This window comes from Aulonocara stuartgranti (assembly GCF_965226115.1).
Source record: "Aulonocara stuartgranti genome assembly, chromosome: 18".
Classification (NCBI taxonomy): Eukaryota; Metazoa; Chordata; class Actinopteri; order Cichliformes; family Cichlidae; genus Aulonocara; species Aulonocara stuartgranti.
The window spans coordinates 17,870,307-17,883,017 of record NC_138954.1 but is presented as its reverse complement, the minus strand read 5'-3'; the positions used below and the strand labels follow the sequence as shown (position 1 = coordinate 17,883,017).

At 39.5% G+C, this 12,711-nt stretch overlaps 1 protein-coding gene across 1 annotated transcript in view; it reads right to left on the bottom strand.

Moving 5' to 3' along the window:
* Positions 1-362: 362 nt before the first annotated feature.
* The window catches only part of LOC309693686 (solute carrier family 22 member 23-like), a 41,076-nt gene continuing 28,727 nt past the window's right edge, over positions 363-12,711 (bottom strand). Inside the window, exons 5-10 of the mRNA XM_082513143.1 lie at positions 10,943-11,070; positions 9,110-9,212; positions 7,384-7,619; positions 6,442-6,474; positions 5,526-5,649; positions 363-4,821 (exon numbers count right to left, since the gene is read on the bottom strand). Coding sequence (XP_082369269.1) covers positions 3,429-4,821; positions 5,526-5,649; positions 6,442-6,474; positions 7,384-7,619; positions 9,110-9,212; positions 10,943-11,070 — 2,017 coding nt within the window. The 3' untranslated portion in view covers positions 363-3,428. The remainder of the gene's footprint in view (positions 4,822-5,525; positions 5,650-6,441; positions 6,475-7,383; positions 7,620-9,109; positions 9,213-10,942; positions 11,071-12,711) is intronic.

Below are 12,711 nucleotides of genomic sequence, written 5' to 3'. Positions count from 1 at the left end.
AGGACTGGTCCTCAAGAGATAAGAGGTAAAAGTCAACCCTAGGGAACTTTCCATGTGACTATACCTCCATTACTTTGATGCAGGCTAAAAAGGAAAATATCTTAACATTCAGGAAACGTGAGGAGTTATAAATCCTACTTTCTGATGCCATTGATTGCGAAATGTCTCAGCTTGTCTATAACGACTTGAAGCCTAAGGGCTTCGAGTCATAATAGACTGCATTCAAGTTCGCCCATTCCCCCCTTCTTCATCTTCTTTGAACGCCATTATTAGAATACTTGAATAGACTTTAACTTTAAAATGATTTTTTAAAAAGACACAGAGAAGTCATAAATGTCATAAAAACACATCAATATCAACAGTTGATCAATAAATAGTGGTTTATTTTAACAACAGGTATGGCTTATATACAAGTGCATGATGACTGTTAAACTGAAAACAATATGAAACCAAACAACTGGAATTTATAAATGGTACAATCCATGTTTTTGTTTTTTTTGTTATCATTTTATTTATTTATTTTACATTCATTTAAATCTCCCCTTTAAAGAGATCTTAAGTCGCATGGTTAAGAGAAGCAACACCTGAAATGTGTATACTGGGGCCGTCCTATGTGAGACTTTCATCTGCCGGGTTCAAAACAAGTCCTTGCTAAGATCCAGGATCCTTCATCTTATTTAAGCTCGATGTTTCCACACATTTACCGTATTTACAAAAGACATAATCTTCTTCTTCCTCCTCTTTTTTGCTTGCTTTTCCAACAATTAAAAAATCCTATTCTATCGCTGGTGCTAACATTGCTTTGGATTACTTTCACTAAACTTTCATTTTGCTTCAAACAGAGTCAAATAAAAGGATTATTAACAAAAAGTGTAGTTACTCCCATCTGCATGGGAGAAAAGTGAGGAAGCAACATATCTCAGAAGACACTGGTTGCATCGTGCTGTGTCATTAACGTTACAGATGTCGCGTGGGATTTAGTTGATACACACTTCAATTTTTGCAATACACACTGAAATAGAGAGAGATCAACATTCACCGAGGAGGATTCCGAGTAAAATGAAGCTACTGACCACTGCAGCCCACCCACTCTCAACTGCAGATGCCAAGATTTCCTTATTAAATCTAGTGTCAACACCCTTTTCAACATTGTAGACTGCATGCTGATCTATTGCGTGCAGTCTACAATGTTGAAAAGTGTGTTGTCAACCCCAACAAAATCTGACATCACACGATTGCAGGTCATTGTGCTTTCACGTGTAGCAGCACAGCATACACAGGTTTAAATGATCTCAAGAAATATTTAAACAATATTAATGACTAGATGGTCGTCGTTCACAGCCACCCTAGATCAATCAAAAAGTGGAGCCATCGTGGTGCGATTTAAGCTGCATTTGAGTAAAACAACCACAGGTAGGCTTTCGCAATCATTCAAATAAATATCAAAGGATATGCAGGATTTAGTCAGTGCAAAGTTGAGTTTGATAAAAGCAAAACTTAATTCTAGTGACTGAAGTAGCTGTAAGGTTTACGGAAAATCTTCCGTCAAGTCGGCTGTTGCGTTTGACTCCTGAATGACACCTTAATAGAACTCCAAATACTCCCTGGATATAAGTAATTATGATACACTGTGATCATTTTAGCACATTTGAAATGACAACACATCACTCAGTTGGCTCTAAAGTTTTACAGTACAGTGTAATTATTATTATTATTAATAATAATGATCATTATTACGAGGATTGTTGTAAACAGTGGATTATCTGTAATCACACATCCTTCCTTAGACAAATATTACAACCTCCAAAGCACAAAGTACTACAACAACTGTCAAGTTTCACACACATTTAAGTCAAGTATAATGTTGTCCGCAGACGGACATGGGCTTTGGAAGGAAAAGTGCCTCCTCAAGCAAAAGTCTATCAATTTAAGAATATCAGTCGGTTAATCTGACTGAACGGTTGTGACCTGTATTTTTAAAATGTCGTTTTGACAAATGTAAGAAGTATTGCATTTTTTTTTCCTTCTTTTAAGGTAAACTTAGTTGTGCATGTGAAAGTATGAACACCCCGACGTTAGTAAGCTCTTAATGTCGGACCACGATTCGAAAAACACAAGGTTAGTGGTGCTGCGACATTTGGCAATCGCGTCAAACATTTTCGGGTTTAGGTTCAAAAATAATTTTTTTTTTTAGGAAATGATTTTTTTTTTCTTCTTCTTCTTTTTTTTAAGCTTTTTTGTTTGTTGCCGACACATTCACAATAAATTTTCATGCTTAGTCCCCACTTCGAAAGATAAAGTGCCACCACACCGAGGTGCCACAAATACTGTAAGAATGAAGTATAGCTCTGTACAATAAGGGCACGCCATGAGAGATTATTCAAAACAATACTTTGAATTTAAAAAAAACAAAACAATCAAGCGTAACAAGTAATTATCAATATACTTACATTAATACATTTACAAAAAAAAATCAAAAAACATTTGCATACCATAAATTTCATTGGCTTGAATGATTGGAAAAATAAAAGTTTCTTCTGACCGACAAAATGTGGGTCATTCTTTTTCACCAGTATCACTGCTCATATGCATCACAGATATGCTTTCTGTCAATTTTAATTCATCAAATGGTGATAAATTGTTCATTCTTCTTCTTTACTTCCTAGTTTTGGAATAGGTATCCACATATAGCCTATAGCAGGAGAGAGCACTTAACAGTATTCTCCCAAACAGGCAAATACTATATCACTAAAGTTTTGGCACTATTTCTACACTTTATTTTGGTCAGGGTAGTTTTTTGGCATTTTCTTTTTAAGAAAAAAAAAAAACTATTCCAATTCTGATTGCTTACCTCTATAGCAACAAAAAGCACTTTGTAACATTCAGATTTACTTGTCCATACATATAAAGCAACCTTTTTGTACAAATATCTTGACATTACCTTTGAGCACAAGTACCAGTGATTTTTGTTTGTTTGTTTGCTATTAGTACCATTGCATTTGTTCCCCAGTGCTGATGACACGTCTCAGTAATTATGGGAATTGCTTTAAGTCTCTTACATTTACGTCAGAGTAGTTAAAACGCTGGTGATTTCCAGTGACATTCAACGAAGCGCAGAAGTTACTGTCACATTGTCACATACCAGCCTGTGGCATTCTCCCGCTTGCATGGTCTCATTAGGTGGCTAAATGCACAGAAGGGTGCAGCAGCACTGAAAAAACTAAATACAAAAACACCCAAAACAAAACAAAACCAAAAAAAAATGAAACTTTGCAAACATGTTAACTCAACTCCAGGTGGGGAACAGTCTTCATTAAGTGCCTGCAGTCTAAGCAGGCCAGTTCCTGTTCCCATTGATGCAATGTTCATGTGGGTGGCTGCCTCCTGGTGAGACAATTAAAGCTTCAATTCCTGGCTGAAGAAGTGGATCACGATGATGCCATGCCGTTGACAGTGCTGTTTTCTGTGCTGGCACTGTCCCTGTCCCTGATCGAGAGAACACCCGAGTCTATGGGGGAGGACACCGTCCAGTCCATTAGAGAGGAGGGAGTTGCGTCTGTGGAGGCTGAATCTGTGATGGAAGATGGTACTGAATCTAAGACGAGGCGAGCGGCTGATCGTGGTTCAGTGTCTGTGACAGTCAGAGTGGTTGATTCTAGAGTGGAGCTACGTGCAATGTCTGTGACGGGGAGAATGGAAGGAGACTGTGCTGCATTGTTGACTGTATTTATGACAGCGCGAGTGGAAGAGTCCTCTGAGTCAATGCATGGAGGAGGTGTGTTTGGAGGTAAAACGTATTTTTCTTCAACGCAGGGAGAGGTAGAATCTAACTGAGGTGGCCGGGAGTCTATGAGAAGGAGGGTGGGTTGATCTCTTACGGAAGGAGGAGATAAATCCTCATCTCCTCCATCCATAGGAGAAGGAGGACTGTCTCTTATGGAAGGGGGAGAAGGAGAACCCGCTGAAGTGGCGTGAGTATCCTTGAGCAAAGGCGGGTCAGATGTTGTGCTTATATTTTCGATGTCATTATCCAGCGGGTTCGGAGATTTTAAAGTGGAGCTCGGTGGGGGCTCGATGATGGGCGTGGTGCAGATCAGCAAAGAGGAGGGTACAGTTTGAGGGACGGGGGGAGTGGAAGAATCCAATGAAGCAGCAGGTGTAATTTCTGCTTCTCTTGTTGGGGATTCACCACTGTCATTCATTTCAGGTAGGGATGAATCTAACAGTGGTTCCACAGACTCCAGGACGATTGCAGGAGGTTCTTCTGCAGCAGCTAAAAGTGGGTCTGTGACACATGGGGCTTTGTGTAAAGGAGTGGAAGACAGCAGGTGCTCTTTACTGCCCTGTGTGACGGCGTCTTTACCCAGTGTCATCATGTTGCCCGCAGATGAAGATGAAACCGAGTGACCGTTGGGATCTTTAGGGCCAGCCACAAAGGAGTGCATCTCGATTAACTGCATACCTCCAGTCAAATCAATAGCTGAAGAGGCAGTAGAGTCCATGATGATGATGGGCGCTTCATGAAGTGGTGTGTCACGCACTCTTGTGTAGTCCCTGGTGCTGTCAGACGTGTGCAGCAATCCAGGTTTCCTCGGGGGAAGCAGGGGTGGACGGGTGTAGTTCTCGACATCAGCCAGGGTCTCGGGGAGTGGCTGATTGCGCGTTTCAGGCAACAGGAGAATGCAGATGATACAGATGAGAGTGCAGCAGGCAAAAATTATGTGATGAAGGAAATAGCCCTTCTGATTGTGGAGTTCCATGATGGGTTCAGTAAGCATGCCAAAGCCAGCGCTGGCCAGGACCAAGCCTAAACCACCACCCCTATGGGAAGACAGAATATTTATTAGCTTGTAATATCAATAGAAAATTGGGATGACCTCACAAACCTTTAAAACCTCTCACAAATATTGAAATTACTGCAATTTAAGTGAATCACAACCTGCACGTTGTTCTGGAAAGCTAAATCTGGTATTTAAAAGCAGTTTTGTTTTACCCTCCTCTTCTTTTCTGCCTTTTTCCCGAGGAGCAGCAGAGAGTGCTGCAGCACCGTCTACACCCTCTACCCCATGTTCAAATTCGCTTTCCTGTCATTGCCAAAGTTGGCCACTAGATGGTGCACTTCACACATTGTTAGCAGAGCAATGCTTTAAAAAAAACTATATTTTTATACATCAAGTGCTGTGTCACACATCCTCAAAAGGCTAGATAATTTGTGCAAGTTGTGGATTACATTTGATACGGAGTTGTGAGTCTGTCTTTTCTAGCAGTTCAGGAATTTCATACCGATATTAAACAGGAGGAGGAGCAGAATGGATGGTCACGATTAAAAACAAAAACAACAGCTACACTAAAAAATGAATTATAAGTTCTCCAGAACAATGAAACAGATTTTTAAAACAAAGATTTTGAATTGTGAAACACTTGTCAGCCTGAATATTGTTTTACTCCTCTGCAAAATAAGAACACATTTTCCACATTATCTCCCCTCCTCTGGTGGTACGGTCTTGCTCTTGCAGTGGGTTTACCTGATCACAGTGGGAGTGATCTCAGCACAGAAGAAGATGCTCAGGGCGCTGACTGCGTGGGAGGAGAACATACCGATAGCGGAGAAGCCAATGGTGAAATGCGTATTCATTGTACTTGTGGTATCTGCAAAAGAATCAGGAGACACAAACATGGAGATTCTTCACTCAGTATGCTGTGTAATCAGTGAAAGGACAACAGTGGTTTATATGTAAAAATGTGTTAAATTTACTTTTCAGGGAAAATGATTGCAAGTATTTGCCAAAATTAGTATTTTCAAAAATTATAATGTTACAACAATTCTGGTAAATTCAATGGAGTTAGATCAGGCAATGCAATGACAACAAAGGCTATTATTTTAGCTTTTGTTTTGATGTAAATTCAACAAAAAGAGATATAGAATGAGGAGCTGTTGAGAAATGAATCTGCAAACAATGAGCCAATTTAGCCCAAAGACGGTTTAAATAGGGTGTTTTACAAATAAGACATACTAAAGATGGCATAATGGCATAAAGAGGTGTAGAGGAGAACTACCCTGAAATCAGCTCTCGCTTACCACAGGGGGATTAGTGTGGAGAGATTACAGGCGATGGATAAACAGAAGAGAAAAGTAAAGGAAGGCTGGTGGTGAGTTCATGGTTCTGTAACAAAGAGGCTCGCCCTCTTTAACATAAGGGGATAAATAAATAAATAAAAAGAGAGCCTAGAACTTCATCATGAGTCTCCACAAGGCTTGCATAGGCCTGACAAAATGCTGGGTATCTGCATGAAGCATATTTTCCTAAACCTCAAGGAATGCAACAGTCTGAGTTATGAGATTGAGATATATATATATAAAACATAAGCTAATATTTTTACAAAATGCAACACTTATGAATATATATGAATATATGAGTATATATGAACAGATAGACTTACTTATTTTCAGGTGTTCACTGTATTTCCCCAACACTAGAAAAATATTGAAAATATGAGGAATCATTAGAAAAGAGTGACAAATAATGAGAATTAACACATGTTGAGCTAAGCCTTTCAGCACAGCGTAACAAAGGGAAAATAGAACATGAGCATAACCTTGATGTGTTGACTCAGGTTAAACATTAAGTGTAACTCGTTTGTAACTGAATAAACTGTTGCTGGCTGTTTTGATCATCTGAGGCACTTCTGGTACTCACTGACAATGTAATCAAGTTCAGGGACTGAACAGGGACAAAACAACTAAAGGTAGCAAATCTCGTAACAACCATCATGTTTAATGTGTCCATGAATAGCAAAAATGTAGGACTTTTTTTTTTTTTTTAGATGTATGCACTTGTAAGCATGTGTCATTTACACAACATTTGTAAAAATGTTAGAATTGGGAGAAGGAATAGCTCAGTATTAGGTAGCATGACAGAATTACATTTATTACTCACAGTTGTTCTTTAAAAATATCTGTGAAGTATACACATTTCTATGGGTTCTGTTTTTGTTGCTGTTGTTACTTTTGCTTTGTTTATATTGAGTAAATTACCTTATAGTTACCACTGTAGTTATTGATACAAGCATAACAATGTGCTCTCCATGTGGCCTTTTTTCATTTACACAGCCAGGCTGGCTGGTTGGCCTTGCTTTTTGCTAACTCTGTTGAGTTGAGACTGCATTTTAACTAACAGATCTCAGATTTTGCTGATTTTGATCTAACTTTATTTCCCAAAATGTTAAACTATTGCTTCGATTTATGTGACTAAGAGTTCTTTTTGGGGGGTTTTATATTGTGGACTTTAGACCATAGTCAATCTCAATAAACTGCATGAGAGTGGCCTCCTCAAGAACCGCTAGAGCTTTTTCATGTTATAGGAGTTCCTATGTAATACTCACAGTTAAGTAGACCCAACTGCAGCAGAGATGCGAGGGCAGTGATGATCATAAACAGAAGAAGGCCACCGCGACGGCCCATCAGGCAGACCGCTGGACATAGTGCAATGCATGATGCAACCGCGATGCCTGCCATTGTGTAATAGTGTGTATAGAAGTCAGGGAATATGGTGGTTCCCTGAGCTTCAGGATCCATCATGCTGCGGGCAAAGCAGTGGTGGATCCCATAACCAGTTAACCTGAATAAAAAAACAGAGAAAAGAGAAAAGCAAGTCAAAAAAAGCGACATCTCAAGCAATACAACGGCTACATCAGGAGACACTGAACTACATCTTTCGTAAGGGTACTAAGTAAACTGTGTAAAGCAGTGAAGAGCCGCTTTATTTCATGCTTTCTCTAATCTCAGTGTATTTTGAAAAAAAAAAAACCCCAAAAACCTCACATGTGTAAACATGGATTTATTGGCACACAGAAACACACCCTATGTACACACAAAAAAAACAAACAAAAGCAAGCCCTCACACCCTCCTTCCGAGTTGTCTAATGTTTCATAAGGACAAAGCTCATGTAAAATTTATGCAAACAGGGAATCAGGGACACTGTGCACCAAAGCAGAGGTAGAGCTTGGTCTGCCAGACAAGAGATGAGGTCTCAGATCGAAGGAAGAGTCCATTGGAGATGAAAAGAGAGAGCAGCACAAATATGGAAGGACAAAAGAAGAAACAGCTAAAGATCAATCCTCTATCCAGCCCGCAGGTTAATAGTGGCATCTTGACTCCACAAAATGGCAGGTCTGAGTGGCATTGCACTCCAAGTACCTGTATTATATACATCTTTTCAAGTCCTGACACACTCACAAACACACACACACCCTCGTTAGCACACTGACACATATAACCCTGTTCTCAAAAAGGCAGAATAGACTGGAAAAAGCAAAAAGCAGACCCTTTATTGGATCCTATGTTGGACTGAAAATGAACTTTATGTACATTAGACTACATGTGTTAGAAACAGGAAATGATGTTTCTGTGTGTCTTGGGTTAAAGAGGAGGGTGATTGGCTTGTTACCAGTATACACGTCTGTGTTTTTTTTCCTTTTTAAATCAATCACTATTGCGCCAAACTTCAAAAGCAATTATCTAAAAGGCTTTAAGAGGGCATTAGTGCACTTGGCATGGAAAACAAACACATCTGCAAAGGCACTGTTAGCGCTGTATATTATTACAGTACATGGGTTTTGGAGAGATGATTGTCCCCATTCACATGTTTTTTAGCGAAATACTTGCTCATTACACAGTACACATGTATTACAACTGCATAAGTCTGCAGTACAAGAGTCCAGAGGCTAAACCAGCGTGCCTGTAGTCGAGTACTGTGACCGACTGAAAAATGTGAATCATTACATTATAAAACTAAAAATATGACAGAAAAGAGTCTGCAAACTGCAGCAGAAATCCTATATCAAGGAAGCAAAGCATTATGCTTTCATAACCACACACTTGGCTTCATGCTTACAGAGTGTTAAAATGCATTAAAATAAGAACTCTCTTTTTAAATGATCCTAGCATCAAATTCAAGGTGAACAATTATCAGAAAAAGTTAGAGACACAAATAAAGATACAGCTTCTTGATTTATGTCACTGATCTACCATTTCAAATAATTACATGATTTAAATGATTTGCATTCTTTAACACAGAATTATTTTTACATTTTAAGACAGCCACTTACGAGGTGACACAGAGCACAACGATATTCTTCCAAAGGGTCCTCGTCCCAACCATTTTCACAATGCATGTTTTCTTGGGCCTCTGTTGAAGAGATCTTTGTAGTTCTGGGAACAGGAAAACACAGATATTATTAAAGCTTTGCCAAAAATAAAAAATAAAAAAATCATAAAAATTATAGAACTCACATTTGTTTCTTTTCCCCCCCTATTTACTGTTTCACATATACAACCGGGCTGGTTCTTATTTCCCCACTGAGGGACATTAAATAAAGGATACTTCTATTCAATTCTATTCTATTCTTATATAACACTATTCTACTCCTCTTGAGCACTCAAAGCACTTTATACAAGTTGCCTCATTCACCAAGTGCTTCCTATCTAACATTAGAGAAATTAACAAACTGTTATTTATTTAATAAATACATTGAAAAAGGAATGAAATGAAAGTGAAAGTGGTAGAATATTTCTTTTTTTTTTTCCTGGCATTTCGATTGAAAAGTCAACATCCATCTGTTGTTGCAGTGCAGTACAGTAGTACACAAACCTGAATAATAAACTAAGTAGAATTACCTTAAAGTGTAGGCAAAATTCAAATGTTTCAAACCCTTCTAAAGAATAGGGTTCTGGAAAGTTTTGTATTTGAATGACAGTACTGTAAATATAATGAGTAAAAGTTGGACAGTTATCTGGGTTTGAAACCACAGAAACTCTATGTTTTGGTGAGCTCATTCATTCCACACAGGTACCATCCCACAGCTTTGTCAAACAGGTATGGTAACACTAACAGGAGAGCAGCTACCAGCGGGCAACACCCCTGAGCTGCTCGTGATACATGATATAACACACTTAATGTTTTGGTATCAGTCTGCAGGTTGCCACAGTAACACACCTCTGCCTCATGCTAGTTCATTTTTCACATTGACTCAGGCATGCGAAGGTTATCTCTGGCTAACCACTCAGGTTTTCCAGTGATCCCCTGAGTAAGATCAACTGTGCTCAGAGCTGTGCAAATCATTCCACTTTTTCAAAGGGGATCAAGTAAATTGTTCTACATGAATAAGACATGCTTCAGTCTGCTTCTATAGCATAATTTAGTGCTGAGCAATTGAAAGTAGAGAAATAGCTCATGCTTCTCTACCATATGGGGAAGTTTGTACATAAAAAAAAAGATAAATCTATGTCTATGGTAATGCACTTATGTCCCTAAATGCTAAGAGTCAGCACAGAGACTCCGACTTCTAAAAATATGCAGTCAATTTCACACTGTGGCTCCTCTTAAAGCCTTTTATCTCATAGTGGCACTTCCCTTCCATCATTTTTCAAAAAGGAGTGATAACTACGCAATGGCAGGACAAAAACAGGGAAACAAAGTATATATAATAAACAAACACTTATACAAATCTGCTATTGATTTTCACAACAACACAATCCAAACTGCTTTGTTCTGGCTGGTCTGAGTACAGTTAACATGGGGTCAAATGCCTGACCTACAACCATCTGCCATCTGCCCACTATTGTGTCAGCTCATGTCCACCCATCCAAGCTATAATGATATTAATGAACATTTGAGAGTGCCATAATCCAATGTTCAACACCCAATGCTACCTTTGTAGTGGATTATTTCTGTGTTAGCAAGATGGGAAATGCATATAACCTTGTCAATCTGTCTCATTTGGATAAGCGAAGCTGGGAATAACAATGCAGACCACGCCATTCAAAATAAAGGCCTAGCAGACACCTTTGCAGGGAAGCAGTATGTCGCGCAAAACATATCAAAATATAAAATGCAGACATTGAGTCTGATATCTTTAAATTACTGTTGAAGGATTCATTACCTGTGAGGATGTTCTCTGGGTCAAGCTCCACGTTCACTTGATTTTTCTCTACTATGTGTCCCATGATCCACTTGGAGCGACTGTACTGCTGAGTGGCGAGCAGCCAACGCAGTGACTCAGGGAAGATCCTGTCAAAAAGATGGGGGATGTCCTTGTTAATATGACATGAAAAATGAGTCAGGGGAAAAAATGAGTCAAGGTATCAGCTTGCAGAAAGAGTACATGTGTATATGAAGACAGTCAATAACATAACGACTGGTGCTGCATTTGGATGAACCTCTGTCTACAAAGTAGATGTGCAGGTTTCATCATTTTCCACATGTGTGGTTTGCAACTATCCCTCTCCCCCTCCTCACCCAACGTCATTAGATCACCTGCAGCGTTTAAATTTTCAACCTAATCATGTCATGGTCCTGGGCCGTGTTGGCCCAGTATTCTTAGTTCTCTTGTATTTTTGTATTCAGTTCCCTGTTTAGGTTCTGTTTCCTGAGTTGCCCTGTTATGTTGTTCCCTGTGTGCTTTCCCTTTGTGACTCTCACCCCCTGTGTGCCCCTCTATGTATTCATGAGCCCTTGCCCCCTTTCGTGTTTTATTCCATGTTTCCCCCAGCCTGTTATGTCTGTGTTCTCCCCGTGCTCTCTCCTCCTGTCTGAACCTCTGTGTACTTCCTGTTTTACTTTGACAGTCTCTCGTCAGTATGCGTCATGTTGTGTTCACTCCTGCCCTGTCTCGTTATGATTATCTGTGTCAGCTGTGTTCCCCGTGTGCTCCCACTTCCCTCGTTAACCCTCTGTGTATTTATGTCTGCGTCTCCCTCAGTTCTGTGTCGTAGTCTCCCTCATAGCTGCGTGGATTTCCCTGTGTCTCTCTGCAAGTGTTAGTTATTGTTCCCGGTTTAAGTTTTGTATTTCTTGTGATCTGCCTTCCAGCATTAAAGCTGTGATTTTGAGTTTATCCCCTGAGTCCGTGAGTTTGCATTTTGGGTCCTCATCCTGCCTGCCACACAGCTATCATGACAAATCAGCTGTATTCCAGATGTTTGCAGAGTCAGCCACAGTTAATCAGGAAAGTTAACACAGCTTTGGAAATTACCTTAAAGGCTCTTGCCAACTTTTGTGTGCTAAAAAAAATGTGTGCTGTGTGACAGAGATATCACACTTTGATGACACAGTATCACATGACAGATTGTTAGATTGCTGGATTGATAATAAAAGTTTACAGAGAACCTCTCGGGCTGAGTTCACCGTGCAATGTCCAAACTTGTGATATCAACAGAAGTTCCACAAGTTTCACAACCTGCTTCATGTCCTTGAATTGTGTAGTCTTTAGCAAACAAAGCCATGATTGCGTCACAGCATACAACTGTTGCAAATCCCATTCAACAGCTGAGCCATCAAAATGCTGAGTGATAATGAATGCTGTATTTTTTTTTTTTATGATCAGAACAATGGAACTGAGGACATATCAACATTTTCTTATTTACCAAATCACAATGACTAACCTGACATGTGCCCGAGGTGTATTTCCATCCCTTCTCCACACTGTTTCTTATGCTAATGAAAGTGTATTGCATGACAAAGACTGATGTTTGACAAGATGTTTGCTTTGGATTACTTCTGACTGTTACTGAACAGAACCCCCTTTGTTTTGCAGGGACATCAAAGATACCAAGGCCTTTGAAACTCTGGCAAAATCTATATTATATATAAAGAACCTTGAACCTATTCCTGCCATCTTTGTAGACATCAGCAGTATTACAGAACTGTGTT